Below are 16,267 nucleotides of genomic sequence, written 5' to 3' on the forward strand. Positions count from 1 at the left end.
GGTGGGGGGGGCGCAGGCCCGGCCAGTCTACGCCCCCTGGCCACTCCCCAGCCCTCGCTGCGCGTCTTCACCCTGCAGACTGGGCACGGCTGAGACCCCCCATTGCCCTGTTTGTGCCGTGGGGTGCTCTGGAGAGGCGCTGGCCAGGCCTGCCTGCTACCACAAGGGGTCTTAGCCTTAGCCCATGGGGGATGCCTACCGCATACCCTGTCCCCTGTGATCATTCTTGAATATTCTCCGGGGCCCTGGCTTCCCCGGGGACCAGAAAGGCCTATGGTATGGGACTGGCTGGTGTTTCCACATGAGGCAGCCATGGAGCAGCGGCCTGGCCTGCCAAGCTCCTGGTTGGAGAGCCGGCTTGGCTGTAGTGGCCTGGTCAGCCAGAAGGAGCTCATGTAGCACATCCTTGCATCGGACTTACGCAAGGCCCGCCCACGCACAGCCGCAGTACAGTGCTCTGTGAGGCTGACCCACTGGAGGATCCGGTTCGCGCCCCAGAACCCCTCTGAACAGGCCTGCCCACACCTGCGCCAGGGCTGGCTGGGCTGGAGGCAGATCACAGCAGGGGGACCCTGAGGCGTGCTATCTCTCTCTGTCTTTCTGTCTCTCCCTCTTCCCCGAGGGGAAGTGAATGAACCTCAAAGGTCACTTGTGACTGGACCCACCAGCCCCACCCTGGTGCCATGCTAAGCTGAAAGGCCAGGCCTGCCAAGGGGCTGCAGAGGACCTGCTAGGTCCTAACCCAGGGGCCCTGAAACCCAGCTCATCTGCGCTCCCCTCTGCTTCCTGACCACATGCCCAAAGCCCTTTTCTCTCCTCCGCATCAAACACCCTTGACCTCACAGGCTCTCCTGGGTCCTTTCAGTGAAGACTTGGACTCTGGCTGTTTCATTCGCTCCTGCTGGCCACAGAGCTGCAGCCCTCTGGGTAGCCAAACTGGTGTGCCTCTGGACTTGAGATGAGGAGGCAGAGCACGGTCACCAGCCACACATGTCACTGTGGGTCACAGCCAGCCACAGCCAGGCCCATGTGGCGCTCAGTGCTGCCTTTTCACTGGAGGGGCCGTGGCTTAGCGAGCACCTGGTCCTGAGCTCATGGCTGCCTGCGCTCGAGCGGGCCCTGTGTATGCTGGCAGCCACCGCGGGAGGGGTCCCCTGCTCTCGGCTTCACTGCTGGGGTGCCCAGGGACCAGCCGCAGGCACTAGAGCAGCACGCAGCGCACGGTCGTTGAGTGGGCTTCTCCTTCTTCCTTCCCTGTAGTGGAAGAAACATTGGTTTGTCCTGGCCGACCAGAGCCTGAGATACTACAGGGACTCGGTGGCTGAGGAGGTGAGTGCCTTGGCTGTACCTCTGGAGCAAGCCGGAGAGGCCCAGGAGGCCTCCTTCCTGCTGCTGGTTTCCGGGCTGTGTCTGCCATCTGTCTGTGTGGCCATCTTAGGTCTCCCGGCCTGGACCTGCTGGGAAAGTGAGCACTAGACAGTCGATGTCCTGGGCCGACACTCCTGCCTGGGCTCTCGGCTCTGTCGGGGCCCTGCATTAGGGACCTGGGTGCAGTGGATTTGGGCAGCTTTTGTTCCTTAAAAAACACTGAGATTTTAAAACTCAAGATGAGCAGTTATGTTTTTTTTCTCCAAGAGGATCTTGTGGTGAATTGAGTGGTTGGAAGAATTGTCCTAAATCTTGTCCTCTGTCTTCTGGACAAGGATGGGATGTGACAGATGAACTTGAGTGGATCCTTGACCATCCTGATTACACAGTCAGAGAACAGCCAGAAAATGGAGGGCCCTTTTTTTTTCCATCTACAAAAGAATCCTTTATGAACCATTTGGCTAAACTGTATTCTACCCTGGCAGTTTGGCTGCAGGAACACAAGAGGTGTGTTCAGAAGTGAAGGGAAAAGGGGCCAGCAGTTAGTGTAATGGCTATGTCGCTGGACTCCCACGTAGTCGACCGCGGTTCGCGTCTCGGACCCGGCAGCCTAAAACTCACACCGGGCGCGTGTGCGTGCGTGCCCAAGATCCCGAGAGGAGAATGGAGGAGAAGGGATTGCAGCGTGGCCATCCTCCCTGGGGGGTGATTTTTCACTTTCTATCTCTCTGTCTCTGTCTGTCTGTCTGGCGAGCGCACGCGCCCTATAGCAAAAACCTCTACAAAAAAAAAAAAAAAAAAAGAAGTGAAGGGAAAATACATATAATGAAAAAACTATACATGGGTTTCAAATTGTTTGCACCAAAAAGAACTTGCACTTTAACTCCATTTCCCTGAAAAGTTGTGAAGTCTCCTTGTACTTTGACTCTGTTCCCACAAGTAGGTGAGGTCTGTGTCTCAGGTTAGTCTCCCCCATTTAGCAGACGATTAGAAAGAACCCAAATAGCCACTGCGGGGGGCTGGTGTGTGTACTTTTAAATACTCCAAGCCGGCTTTGTGGACTGGGGGGGAAGTTGTCAGTGGTAAGAGATAAGTTCTAACAGTGTGGGTGGCAGGCCACTGTTAGGATGTAAAACCAGGGAATAGAGGAGCAGACATGGGCCAGCAGGTGGCATGGCGGTTAATGGCACTGGATCTCACGTGGCCGACTCCGTGGTTCGAGTGGCCTGAAAAAGCACATTAGGCATGTGTGTGTGAATTCCTAAAATCCCAAGAGGAGGCTGGAAGAGTGGGGATTACAGCGTGGCCATCCCTCCCCAGGGAGTGATTTCTTTCTCTCTCTTTCCCCACCCCCGCCCCCTGTATCTGGCAAGAGCATGTGCCCTATTGCAAATTGGGAAAAAAAAAAAAAAAAAATGAAGGGAGCAGAGTAAGGTGTTTGGTTATATGTGCATAGAGTGGCAGATCTGAGTGTGATCTGTGGACCCCCAGCATCCTTTCAGGAGAACTGTGATGATCCAAACTTTGTTCTTAGTATTAAGATGCCAGTGACTTTTTTTTTTTTTTTTGGAGAAGTTTTTACTATAGGGTGTATGCATTCGCCAGAGAGACAGAGACAGACAGACAAAAAGGGAGAAATCACTGCCCAGGGTGGACGGCCACGCCGCAGTCCCTTCTCCTCCATTCTCTTCTCGGGATCTTGGGCACACACCCACACGTGTCTGGTGTGAGTTTAAGCCACTGGCTCCAGGACTTAAACCACGTTTGACTACATGGGAATCCAGTGACATAGCCATTACGCTCACTGCTGGTCCTGCCAATGACTTTTTAAAAATGTTCTGACATTGCACCAATTGCAGGTGACACTGCTAGGACCTTATGTAGCCCAGTCTCCCACGAGAGACTGCCAGTCGTATTCCCATGTCCTTCAGTGCTGCCGCACATTTATAGCCTTTAAAAGGGGCAGGGGGGTAACCAGCAGTTAGCGTAATGGCTATGTCGCTGGACTCCCACGTAGTCGACCGCGGTTCGCGTCCCGAACTTGGTGACTTAAAACTCACGCTGGGCGCGTGTGCGTGCGTGCCCAAGATCCCGAGAGGAGAATGGAGGAGAAGGGATTGCGGCGTGACCGTAATCACCCCTGGGGGGTGATTTCTTGCTTTCTGTCTCTCTGTCTCTGTCTGTCTGTCTGGCGAGCGCACACGCCCTATAGCGAAAACCTCTCCAAAAAAAAAAAAAGGGGGGGGACGGGGGTAACTGGTGGCATGGTGGTTTAAGACAGCTGGATTCTACATTGCAGGTTTTGCAGTTTGAGTCCCAGAACTAGCAACTTGAAAAACATGCTGGGTATGGCGTGTGGGTGCCCAAAATCCTCAGAGGAGATGGATGAGAAGGGATTGCAGCCTGGCCAACCCCCCTGAGAGGGGGAATGATTTCTCATTCTTTCACTCTCTCTGGCTCTCTCTGGCTTTTTTTCCACTGAGCATATGTACTCTATTGTAAAATAAAAAAAAAAAAAAAGGTCAGCTCCATGACCTGGTAGGTTCAGGAGGCTAGAGCCCGTGGGGCTGATCACACAGTTCGAGTCCTAGACCCAGTGGCTGGAGAAACACACCAGGCACAAGTGTGTGCATGGCCAAATCCCAGCTGGATGGAGAAATGGAAGAGGGGATTGCGACATGACCCAGCGTGGCCAACCACACAGAGAAGAGGGCGGGCTCATGCAGAAAGAGGAAACAGAATTCCCACTTCCTCTGTTTGTCCCTCCCACCCCCACCTCACCCCCACTCCAGCTGATTGGATGATGATGCCCTCCCATTAGGCCTCACCACTTCCCAAAGCTTTACACTGGGGACTAGGTGTCCCCAAACCAGTCTTAGGGACAAACCATTATCCAAACTTACAGCAGGCTCATACCATAGGATGGGGGTGGCTTGTGGGAGAGCACCGTGTGATTGCTGGAGTTACCAGCTTTTTTTTTTTTTTTTTTTTTTTTTTTGTGTGGTTTGCTATAGGGTGCGTGTGGTCGCCAGACAGAGAGAGACAGAGAGATAGAAAGCGAGAAATCACCCCCCAGGGGGGATGGCCACGCCGCAATCCCTTCTCCTCCATTCTCCTCCATCCCATCTCTCGGGATCTTGGGCACCCACGCACACGTGCCCGGCGAGAGTTTTAAGCCACTGGGTCTGGGACGCGAACCGCGGTCGACTACGTGGGAGTCCAGCGACCTAGCCATTACTCTAACTGCTGGTTCCCAGGAGTTACCAGCTTAACTGGCACTTCTTCCTGGAAAACCATCTTTACTTGGAAAAGCAACCGATGGTTTTTCAGTTTGGGTGTTTGGCAGGCGTTTCATGAAAATGAACCAAGTGACCCATTCCTACCAGGGAAATAACTGGCAGAGTTCGTTTTCAGTGGTACAGTTTGAACTTTCAGACAAAGAAATCGAACTTTGGGAACCGTATTCCTCACCAGGGACTCAACAGCTTCCCTTTATTGCAGACTCGCCTGGTGAAGGAAGTGCCGGTACGGTGGTGTTTTGATCATGCATAATGAAATTCGCACAAGTGACTGCTACTTTATGTCTCCAGATATGCAGAGGCAAAAGATGCATCCAGGAGGTGGGCTGTAGCAGTGGCTTTAGGGAGCAGGGGACAGAACGCTCATTGGAAGGGTTTCAGACCCACACTGCAGTTGACCTTTAAGAAGCAAGCACTTGTCAAGGAACAGCAGCAATTGCCCGAGGAGGCTATTAAAATGCTTCCTTTCCAGCTTTGTACCTGTGTGGGATCAGACTGTCCTCCTGTTTCTTTTCCTTTTTTTTTTTTGAGAGGTTTTTGCTTTAGGGCATGTGCACTTCCCAGAAAGACAGAGAGCTAGAAAGCGAGAAATCACCCCCCAGGGGGGATGGCCACGCTGCAATCCCTTCTCCTCCGTTCTCCTCTCGGGATCCTTGGGCACGCGCGCACACACACACATGCGCGTCTGACGTGAGTTTAAGCCACCGGGTCCGGGACTAGAACTGCGGTTGACTTCATGGGAGTCCAGCGACATAGCCATTACACCGACTACTGGTCCTGCCTCCTATATTTCAACCAAAACCATATAAGGGGTCTTCAAGAAGTTCATGGAAAGTTCATGGAAAGTCTTCAAGAAGTTCATGAAAAAAAGCTATGCATAGATTTTTAAAATGTTTGCACCAAAATAAACTTGCGCTAACTTGTTACAACATGTCTGAACGGGATCTAATTTGAGTCACTAAGGATAAGACGCCAGTCTGAAGAGAGCCCCTACGAGAGCTCTGAAGCAAGAACATCAAGTGTGTGGTGAGCGTGGGAGGAGTAGCAGTGAAATCACTGATGTTTAGCGGTGAGGTTTATAGGTGCAGTGGCTCAAAGAAACGAGCCATTGCTAAAGAGATTACTCGTTTTAGGGAGGGATGAGATGCTGTTGACAATCCTCACAGAGGGAGACCATCTACATCAGTTTGCAGGGAAAACATTAACCTCGTCTGCCCTGTATTGAAGGGTTGATTAACAGCAGATAGCCAACAGGTAGTGGAGTAAACCTGCTCAATGGGTACAGAAACCTTTGGGCCCAGACAAGCTGCAAACAGGAGCAGGGCTTTCAATGGAAAATTTAAACAAGTGTGATCAAGATCCTGAAGCAGGGGCCACCAGGTGGCGTGGTGCTTAAGGCACTGGATCCCACATGGCCAACTGCATGGTTTGAGTCCTGGACATGCTGGCTTGAAAAACATGGCAGGTATATGGGTATGTGTCCAAAATTCCAAGAGGAGAATGGAGGAGGAGGGATTGCAGTGTGGTCATCCCCTCTAGGGAGTGATTTATCACTTTCCCTCTCTCTGTCTGTCTCTTGTCTTTCTCTGATGAATGCATGCACTCTCTGGCAAAAATATTAAAAAAAAAAAAAAATCCTGGACATTCCTCGAAGAATTGTAAGAAGAGATGACACATGGCTTTCCCAGTATGGTCCTGAAGACAAAGCAAAAAAAATGGCTACCGTGACCACCAGATTGTGTAATGGTTACATCTCTGGACTCCCCCTGTAGTCAAACGTGGGTCCAGGTTCAGACCCTGGGCACGTGTGCGCATGTGCACAAAACCACAAGAGGAGAACGGAGGAGAAGGGACTGTGGCATGGCCATCCCCCTTGGGGAGTAACTTCTCGCTTTGTCTCTGTCTCTCTGGTGAGCACACACACCCTATAGCAAAAATCTCTCAGAAAACAAAAAAAAAAGGAAGTCAAAGTAAAAATGACTACCAAGAGGTGGGCCTGGTCTGATGAAAGCAAAAGTGGATTGGTCAGAGCACAGTCATGGCAGCAGTTGTGGGGAGCTCAAGGCGTTTTGCTTGTTGGCTCCCTAGGCGGCCTACGTGCTGTTACATGAGTGCTTTGAGGCAGTTAATACTGGAAAGCTTCGCCAGGGGCCACTGGGGAATCACCAGGCCTCACCTCTCAGTCCTCCTTCAGCTCTTGCTGGCTGCTTTTTGTTTCCTAATCTTTTGGGGTTTTTTTGAGTGGGGGAGAGGTTTTTGCTATAGGGCGCGTGCACTCACCAGAAAGAGAGAAACAGAAAGCGAGAATAGTCCCCCCACCCCGGGGGGGGGGGGGGGGGGGCACACCCCAAACCAAAAAAGCCACACCACAATCCCTTCTCCAGTCTCCTCTTGGGATCTTGGGCACACACGCACACGCGCCCGTGTTTCCTAATCTTAAAACAAAACCAAAATAAATGTAAGGGCACCCATTCTCCCTTCATTGACCATGCAACAAGGACTGCAGTGGCAGTTGCAGTCCTAGGACCTCCCGTTGTTGCAGAATGGGGTGAATGGCTGGTCCCGCCACCACTACACTCGATAGCTCTTATGTTGAGAAGTAAAGTTACATGTTTTAACTTTTATCTTTCATTCCATTTCCCCACGAGCTTTTTAAAGTCCCTTTGTGTTTAACAGATTGACCACAAGAACAGATAAGAGAATCCTGCTATCTTCTCAAGGTCTTAAGAGATTTACAAAAATTCAGAACAGCACAACTCATCTCCAATTCATCCTACTATGTTTTTATTTTAAAATTCATTTCTCTTGTTAAATGGAACAGTAAATGAAGTTTTCCATGTTAACTACTTTTTTTTTTTTTAGAGAGATTTTTGCGCGAGGGCATGTTTGCTTGCTGAGGAGACAGAGACAGAAAGCAAAAAATCACCCCCTAGGCGGAGATGGCCATGCTGCAATCCCCTCTACTCCATTCTCCTCTTGGGATTCTGAGCACAGGCACCTGGTGTGAGTTTCAAGCTGCCAGGTCTGGGACTCAAACCTCTGTCAATCACATGGGAGTCCAGCACCTTAACTACCATGCCACCCGCTGGGCCTCAATGTTAACTTTTAATAAGGTACTACAAGATAGGGACCAGCAGTTGGCGTAATGGCTATGTCGCTGGACTCCCATGTTAGTCGACTGCAGTTCGAGTCCCAGACCTGGTGGCTTAAACTCACGCCGGGCACATGTGCGTGCGTGCCCGAGATCCCGAGAGGAGAATGGAGGAGAAGGGATTGTGGCGTGGCCATCCCCCCTGGGGGTGATTTCTCGCTTTCTGTCTCTCTGTCTCTCTCTGTCTGTCTGGCGAGCGCACGCGCCCTATAGCGAAAACTTTTCAAAAAAAAAAAAGAATAATAATTTAAAAAATAAATAAATAAGGTACTACAAGATAAGATCAAGAGATTTTATCTCTTATGTCCACATACACAAACACTCTTCAGTTTTTAAGAGTGTAGTGGAGTCCTTGGAACCAGCAGATGGCATAATGGTTATGTCACTGAACTCCCACGTAGTTGACCGAGGTTTGAGTCCCGAAGCCAGTGGCTTAAAATTCGTGCCAGGTGTGTGTGTGTGTGTGTGTGTGTGTGTGTGTGTGTGTGCGTGCGTGCCCAAAATCCCAAGAGGAGAATAGAGGAGAAGGGATTGTGGCGTGGCCATTTCCCCTGGGGAGGTGGTGATTTTTCGCTATCTCTGTCTCTCCAGAAGGGCATGTGCCTATAGAAAAAAATCTCTTAACAGAAAATTTTAAAAGCACAACGGAATTCCAACATCAACGCGTTTGAGACCCACGGGCTCACACACTCCTGGCTGGCTACGTGGGAAAGGGTGGCGTGCCTACTTTCGGGAGGGGCCGTGGGCTGGACAGTGGCAGGATGGGTGGAGTTCTCAGCTGTATCACCCATGAAGAATAAAATCCAGGGGCAGCCCGTGGCCTGGTGTTCAAGGCAGCCAGATGCCACGTGGCTACCACATGGTTTGACTCCCAGACCCTGCAGTGAAATCCTAACAGGAAGGAAAAATGGAAGAGACGGGATTACGGTGTACGGTGTGACCACGTTCTACCAGAGAAAGAGCTGTCTGTCTGTTCCTCTCTCTCAAACCCATGTACTCTCTAGCAACGAAAAGAAAAGAAAATTAACCTCAAAAACAAGTTCACTCATGGAGACTTACTCCTCTCAGCATTTCTTGACCCTCCTAAGACCTTCCCCTTTTCCTCTGTAGGCAGCCGACTTGGACGGAGAGATCAACCTCGCTACGTGTTATGATGTCACCGAGTATCCGGTCCAGCGGAACTATGGCTTCCAGATCCATGTGAGCCCCGGGGGCTGGGAGCAGGGGCCGAGGGCCTGGCCAGCAGGGCCGTACCTCCCAGACCCAAACGTCCTGAGCGGGCTGTTTCTGGGCACGCCTGACCCCACCGAGGCAGCACTCAGGCTGTTGCGTTAGCACTGACGCCCGTCCTGTGGCACCTGATCCCTATCTGTGATCTGGACAGAAAGTTAGAATGAGCGTCTTTCTCCTCAAAATGATTTCAAAGCTTTTTTGTAGCTGAAGGGTTTTTCCTTTTTGTTTTTCTTTTTTTAACACGGGAGTTGGGGACAGTTGGGAGCTTATGAGATACGGAGAGTAAGGATGACAGTGTTTCTAATGGTTTGCCTCTCAGTGACGTCACTGCTGGGCTTTCTGGCTCCCGTCAGGTGAGGAGCTTAGAGTGAGGCTCTGTTCACCCACTCCTTTGTTCATTCTGTGCTCCTCACTCACATATCTGAGTCTTCTAGAATCTTGTGAGGGACTCCGGTAAGCAGGGGCCACCCCGCCCTCAAACAGAATGACTGGACAAGTGAAATGGCTCTCCCTTGCCGTCGCTTCATGCTCTGGGGGTTGACGGCTCCCTGGAAGCTGCCACTTGACACGACAGGCACAGCCCTCCCACTGTCACTTCAGACGCCAGTTACGAGGTCAGGGGTTCTAAGGCCACCTTAAGGTTCGGGCACTCTCTAGAGTAACTCACGGAACTCAGGAACACACAATGCTTACGACTAGTTTTATTATATCAAAACCGAGAACCAGAGGCTCATGGGGCAGAGTCTGTTACGGGGAGGTCCCAGACACAGGCTTTCTGGCCCAGGGACTTGAGAGCTGACACTGTGTGTGACACGTGTGTGTCAGTGCACAGACCACCTGAACCTCACTGTCCAGAGGGTGTTCTGGGGCTTCACCACTGTCTCGGCTGACCGACTCATCGTCCCTGCCATGGGACGCAATCTCCAGCCTGCCCCAGAGGCTGGCTGGGCCGCACAGCCCAGACCCCCGTCTAATTGGCCCTCTGAGCCGCCCTCACCGGAGTCACGTCAGCAACACAAGCTACCAAGAGGGGTCCCTGGGGCCCTCTGTGAGTAACAGACACTCGGGACATTACCAGGGGCATGGGTCATATCCTGATGCCCCGCTGGAAACGGCCCCTCCCCCTGCAGCTGCCATCTGAATGGTGGTGTCACCACCTTGCCCAGGCCCAAGTCTGGAATTGTTCCAAGGCTGGGGCCCCACTGGCTTCCTGTCCTGGCCTCCCCTTCCCTGTTACCACGTCAGTTCTCATCCCCTGAGTGACCACACAGCCCCCAGCAGGTCACCCACTGGCCCTCTGTCTTTAGGGTACCAGCGCCCTGCCCAGCCCTGTCCTACCCTCTGGGCCGGGATTCCCTGGAGAGGGCCACATGGCCCTGCGTCTACCCAGCAGGGGCTCAGCGAGCGTGTGCTGCTCCTGCCGGGCACCTGGTGTGCTGTTGCCGTGAGAGCCCGGCCCTGCTGTCACGTCCACTGTCTGTCCCCGTGTGGGGCACACATAGGGCTCCTCATGGGGGTACCTGGCTGCAGTCTCTCTTCCTGTGAGACATTATGCAGGGCGCTTCCTGGAGGGGGGGACAGCAGACACTTGTGTGCGGCTGTAGGTAACACTGCGTGTCCTTTACGCAGACAAAGGAGGGCGAGTTCACTCTGTCAGCCATGACGTCCGGAATCCGGCGGAATTGGATCCAGACCATCATGAAGCACGTGCACCCGAGCACTGCCCCGGATGTGACCAGGTGAGCCTCTGGTGCCTGGCAGCTCAGGACCCGGCACCTTCCGCCCTCCTCCGCCCGGGAACCAGAGACACCGCCAGCCCATGCCAAATGGTGTCCGTGCCACCACCAGAGCTGCACAGGGGGCCTTCGCCAGCGGGGGCCCTGTCTCGGGCCTGGCACAGGTCCTCGCTGGCTGCTGTGCTCCCTGGCTGTGTCCACAGGCCCCTGGGGTCTCTTGTCCGTGGTCTCCTCATGTCACTCCGACGGCTCTCATTTCTGTGCATCGGTACAGGCTCCCCTGAACCTCTGGGGCAGAAGCCTGGGTGGAGGGGTGTTCTCTCCGGGTTAGCGTGCTGGGCCTCGTGCCCACGGCCTGGCTGCATGCCTTCTTCCCTGTTTGGAAGGTGGAACTTCAGAGTCCACGCGTGGGGCTGCTCGGGGACACCAGGTCTCGCTGTCCTCAGTCACAGCCTCAGAGCCCCTCGACCGTGCGTTGTCATTTCGAGGACCCCACCAGTGTGTTTCTTGTGTCGGGGCCAACTACGTGGTGGCCGGTGGCCACTGTGCTGGCCCTGGCCTGCCCCAGCCCTCGTGGGTGCCGTCGCCTTCATCTGCCAGCTCCCGTGTTGAGTAGAAAGGAAGGAGAAGTAGCTAGGGGGCACTCCGGTCCTCCCCCCGCGCCCGTCGTTGGGTCTCCCTCTCGGTCGTTAAACAGGTGATCCCCAGTCGTCCAGCGTACAGCCAGGACGCCGTGGCTGGGGCAGGTTGTCCTTTGTCTGTCCCTCGGGCCCTTAGGATAGCTGGACCGCTGGTCAGCGGAGCATCGGCATGGGCATGGTGGGCCAGAGGGCACTGCCTATGGGGCGGGTCCTGTGGGGCCTCCTCCTGTGGCCCCGTGGCCCTCCCAGCCAGGAGCTCCAGGAGCCAGCCCTTCTCTAAGTACCTTGATGCCCCACAGCACAGTGAGAGAGGCGGCCCAGGCGTCTGCCCAGCAGACAGAGTTGCTGCATGGGTCCGGGGGGGTGGGGGAGTCCTGGCTGGAAGAACTCAACCTTGGGATGTCACAGGGCAAGCATCAGAAGTGTGCACGTGGGGACCAGCAGACAGCGTAATGGTTACGTCGCTGGACTCCCACGTAGTTGACCAGTTTGAGTCCCGGACCCAGCTGCTTAAAGCTACAGTAGGCATGTGTGCGTGCATGCCCAGGACCCTGAGAGGAGAATGAAGGAGAAGGGATTGCAGTGTGGCTATCCCCCTGGGGATTTCTCACTTTCTCTGGTGAGCACACATGCTTGATAGCAAAAAAAAAAATAAAGAAAAAAGAAATGCACATGTGGCCCGGCTGTCATGGCACACAGGTCATGCCATGGCCCAGAAGCCACATGGGAGGCCTAGATTCAGCTTCCGGGACGACCTGAACGTGCTGGGGCATTGGCTGATGTTAGCTGACAGAGTGGCTGGGGCACGAGGATCTCAACACGTGAGCCCCTCTCAGAAATGCCCGTCTCTGGGGCCAGCCTGCGGCTCAGCGTGAGGCAGCCAGGTCCCCAACAACCAACTGTGCAGCTCCACTCCTGGACCTAGTAGCTCAAGAAATGCACCAACTGGGGCCAGCAGGTGGCATAACGGTTACGTCACTGGACTCCCATGTAGTCAACTGCCGTTTGGAGTCCCAGACCTGGTGGCTTAAACTCACGCCAGGCATAAGTGTGTGTGTGCTCAGAATCCCCAGAAGAGAATGGAAGAATAGGGATCGCAGCGTGGCCATCCCCCCCGGGGGATGATTTCTCGCTTCTTGTCACTCTGGCAAGTACACAAGCCCTATAGAAAAATCTGTCTCTTAAAAAAGAAAGAAAGAAAAAGAAACACGCTGCATGTGTGCATGCATGCCCAAAACCCCATGGAGAGATGGAGGAGGTGGAGAGAGAAGGGGAGAATTGTGGCGTGACCACGCCCTATGGGGGATGCTTTCTCCCGCTGTCTCTGTCTTTGGGAAGTGCACACATCCTCTGGGGAATGGAAGACGAATGTCTCTTTCTTTCCTACATCGAGTTCTCTTTCTGTCTCATAAAGGAACAAACAAAAACACACTTGCGTACAGGCTCGTATGTGCTCATAGGCGCACAGGCTCAGGAGAGGGAGCCTCCCACACTGTCCCTGCTCCTGGGCCCTGTGGGCTTGAGGAGACCAGGCATCCTGTTTGCAGCGGGAGCAGACCTGGCACTACCCCTCCAGGCTAGCCTTCACTTCGTGGTGCCTGAAGTCAGCAGGTGCTTCTGCCGCTCCCCCCGCAGTGCATTGCAGCCTTCCTTCCTCTGTAGCTTTCTATCATTTGAGGATGATAGGGATCTTTTGGGGGCTGTGGAGCCAAATCCTGAGGTGGTATGGCAACATCACGACCTCAGGGGCTGCTGGGCGCAGTCTGCCTCCCGTCACCGTCTCGTGGTCTGAGGGTGCAGGCGGGGAAATCACAGGTGCTTGTGGCCGCCTGGAGTGGGGACTGGGGTCGCCATGTCCTGCTGAGCTGTGCATGTCCTCACGCCCTACAGGGCTGTGGGCTGGAGCTGGCTTTCTCAGTCCAGGGATGAGGCAGCCACCAGGCATTGCTGCTGAGACGTCAGGGGTTCTTGAGCTAGGAGCTGGCTGGCCTAGCCTCTGATGCAGTCGGTGGCATGCTGGACTGTGGACCTGCAAGCTCCGTGCCGACCGTGGTGGCCTAAAGCATGCTGGGATGCTGGGGGGCTGGAGGAAGGGTGTCATGGTGTGAATGAGCCCCAGGACGGTGCTTCTGTCCCCCTCCCCATCCCTCGTGCACACACACCTACTTTATCATGAGTTTTTTTATAAAGTAAGTTGACACCTACAGACCCTGCTACTCTACCTGGAGCGCTTTGGTTCTTACACATTTGCTGGCAGGACAGGTGGCCCCAGAGGGGACGGCGGCCGCTGCTTCCTTGGGTGCCTCTTCCGCAGGCTCCCATCTGGCTCTGACTTAGATGCAGCTGCTCCCAGAGCTCCTTGTGGCCCTCTGTCCCAGGCGTCTAACAGCTCTCCGCTGAGGGCTTGGACGAGGCGGCCTCTCCCTCAGCCTGCTCGTCGCCTCCTGGCCCTCGGTGATGTCCCTGCCTCGGCTGTGCTCAATCAGGGCTCCCCAGGAATCTGCTGTGGGGAAGATTGGGGGAGCACCAACGCCTGGGGCAGGCCGCCTCTCCCAGTGCTGCAGGACAGCAGGCCCAGCATGGCCCCCTGTGCAGTGTAGCCTGTGGCCACTCACCACCCAGCATGGCTGTGGCCAGCCCCCAACTCCTCCAGCCCTGGCAACTCGTCTCCCTTGCCTGAAGGTGCTCTTAGCCCTTCACTCTGGTCCTGCTCACGCCAATGGCCAGAGTGGACTTTTCAAAGACTTGGGGGACTAGGTGGTGGTGTAGGGGTGATAGAGCCAGACCACGTGGGAAAGAGCCTGGGTCTGCGTCCCAGAAACTTCCTGAGTACACGGAGTAAGGACCCTGTTGGGGATGCTGTTTCTCTGTCTCTCTCTCAGAAGAAATAAAAACACACATACGCACTGCAATGTGAATTAAAACCACAAAGGGATGCCATTTGGTCCTGCTTAGGATGGCTAGGATCAAAAACAAAGACCAGGGGCCAGCAGGTGGCACGGTGGATGGGATGCTGGATTCTCACATGGCCAACCAGGGTTCAGGTTCTGGACCTGGCAGCTTGCTTTCTCAAACCCTTCTCTCTCTCTCTCTCTCTCTCTCTCTCTCTCTCTCTTTCTCTCTCTCTCTCTTTCTGGTTGAGTGCATGTGCCCTATAGCAGATTTTTTAAAGTAATAATAATAATAAATAATTTCATAAATAAATAAAGAGTGACAAGTTCCGGTGAGGCTGTGATAGAAAGGAACCCTCTTACACTGTTGGTGGGCATGCAAATAAATACAGCCTCCTGAAAACAATGTGGAGACTTCTCAGGAACCTACGACAGAGTTTCCATATGAGCCAGTAATCCCACTCCTTGCTATTTACCCAGAGGACACAAAAGCACTTAATCGGAAGGACACTTGCACATCCATGTTTGGTGAATCATTATTCACAGTTGCTAAAACATGGAACTCACCTACATTTTCTTAAACTGGTGACTAGGTTGAAAAACTGTGCCACATATATGCTACGGAATAGTACTTAGCTGTAAAAAACAGTGAGATCCTGGACCAGCAGTTGGTGTAATGGCTATGTCGCTGGACTCCCATATAGTCGACTGTGGTTTGAGTCCCGAACCCGGTGGCTTACACTCACACGAGGCGCATGTGCGTGCGTGCCCAAGATCCCGAGGGGAGAATGGAGGAGAAGGGATTGCGGCATGGCCATCTCCCCTGGGGGGCCTATTTCTCACTTTCTGTCTATCTCTGTCAACTCAGAATGGATAAATATAAAAGACAGCGTTGAGGGAAGTGAATGTGAGTTTGAAAGATTCACATTGTATATCCCTGCTCAGGTTGTACTGAGTGTCTGCACTCTTTGCCGGAGGTTGAGCGGTCTGAAGATGTGATGGTGGAGAGGAGGGTGCAGGTGCTACAGACTGAGGGGTAGAGTGGGTGGTGGAGAGGAGGTGTGGGGTGCGAGGGAGGAAACATCTGACAGATGGGAAAATGTAAAGTTCTCTCTTGGAAACAAGGTCAGCAGATGGTATGGTGGTTAAGGCACTGGATCCCATACGACCGACTGTGCAGTTCAAGTCCCAGACCCAGCAGCCTGAAAATCACATGGAACACGTGTGCATGTGTACATGTCCAAAATGCAGAGAAGAGACTGGAGGAGAAGGGATTGTGGCGTGGCCTTTCCCCTTGGGGATGATTTCTCACTTCTCTTCCTGTCTCTCTCTCATAACAAACCACACAACACACACACACACACACACACCGGTCTGATCTCATTAGCCACTTATTAAACCCATGAGCCCTAGGAAGGCGGCTGGTTTTGTTCATGTGTCACCACTGCCCAGTCTAGCAATGCTACCAAGTTGGCCTTGCCACACGGGACGTGGCCAGGCCCTAGCCCATGGCGCTGAGAGGCAGGGCAGCTGGTCCTGCCTGTGGGACCCGAGGAGGCCGGGTGTGGCAGCGGGCCCAGGTGGCTCCCCTCGGTGTGCCTCTCCGGTTAGAGCACCCTTCTAGCTGGCCCAGACTGGAAGCCCCTTCCTCCTCAGAACCAGGGGTGGCTTCTGGTGAGGGTCAGGGTGGGGCCATCCTTCCCTCTCTGCACTGAGGGAGCCCCACCCAGCTGGGAAAGGGATGGTGGGGGCTTGGGACCCGCTGCTGGGCGGAGCAGGGCCACCAGGGCTGCCCCTGATGTCTACCCCACTCTGCAGCTCGTTGCCAGAAGAGAAGAACAAGAGCAGCTCCTCCCTCGAGAGCTGCTCCAGGCAAAGTGAGAAGGCCGACGTGGAAGCGGGCGAGCCAGACCCGGAGCAGAAGAGGAGCCGCGCCCGGGAGCGGCGG

At 54.0% G+C, this 16,267-nt stretch overlaps 1 protein-coding gene across 1 annotated transcript in view; it reads left to right on the forward strand.

The window, feature by feature from the left end:
* The window catches only part of MPRIP (myosin phosphatase Rho interacting protein), a gene marked incomplete in the record, with an annotated part of 119,496 nt that overhangs the window by 65,504 nt on the left and 37,725 nt on the right, over positions 1-16,267 (forward strand). The window contains 4 exon segments of the mRNA XM_027765588.1: positions 1,261-1,329; positions 8,929-9,018; positions 10,681-10,790; positions 16,138-16,267. Coding sequence (XP_027621389.1) covers positions 1,261-1,329; positions 8,929-9,018; positions 10,681-10,790; positions 16,138-16,267 — 399 coding nt within the window.

Source organism: Tupaia chinensis, unplaced genomic scaffold (genome assembly GCF_000334495.1).
Source record: "Tupaia chinensis unplaced genomic scaffold, TupChi_1.0 Scaffold138725_1, whole genome shotgun sequence".
Taxonomy (NCBI): Eukaryota; Metazoa; Chordata; class Mammalia; order Scandentia; family Tupaiidae; genus Tupaia; species Tupaia belangeri.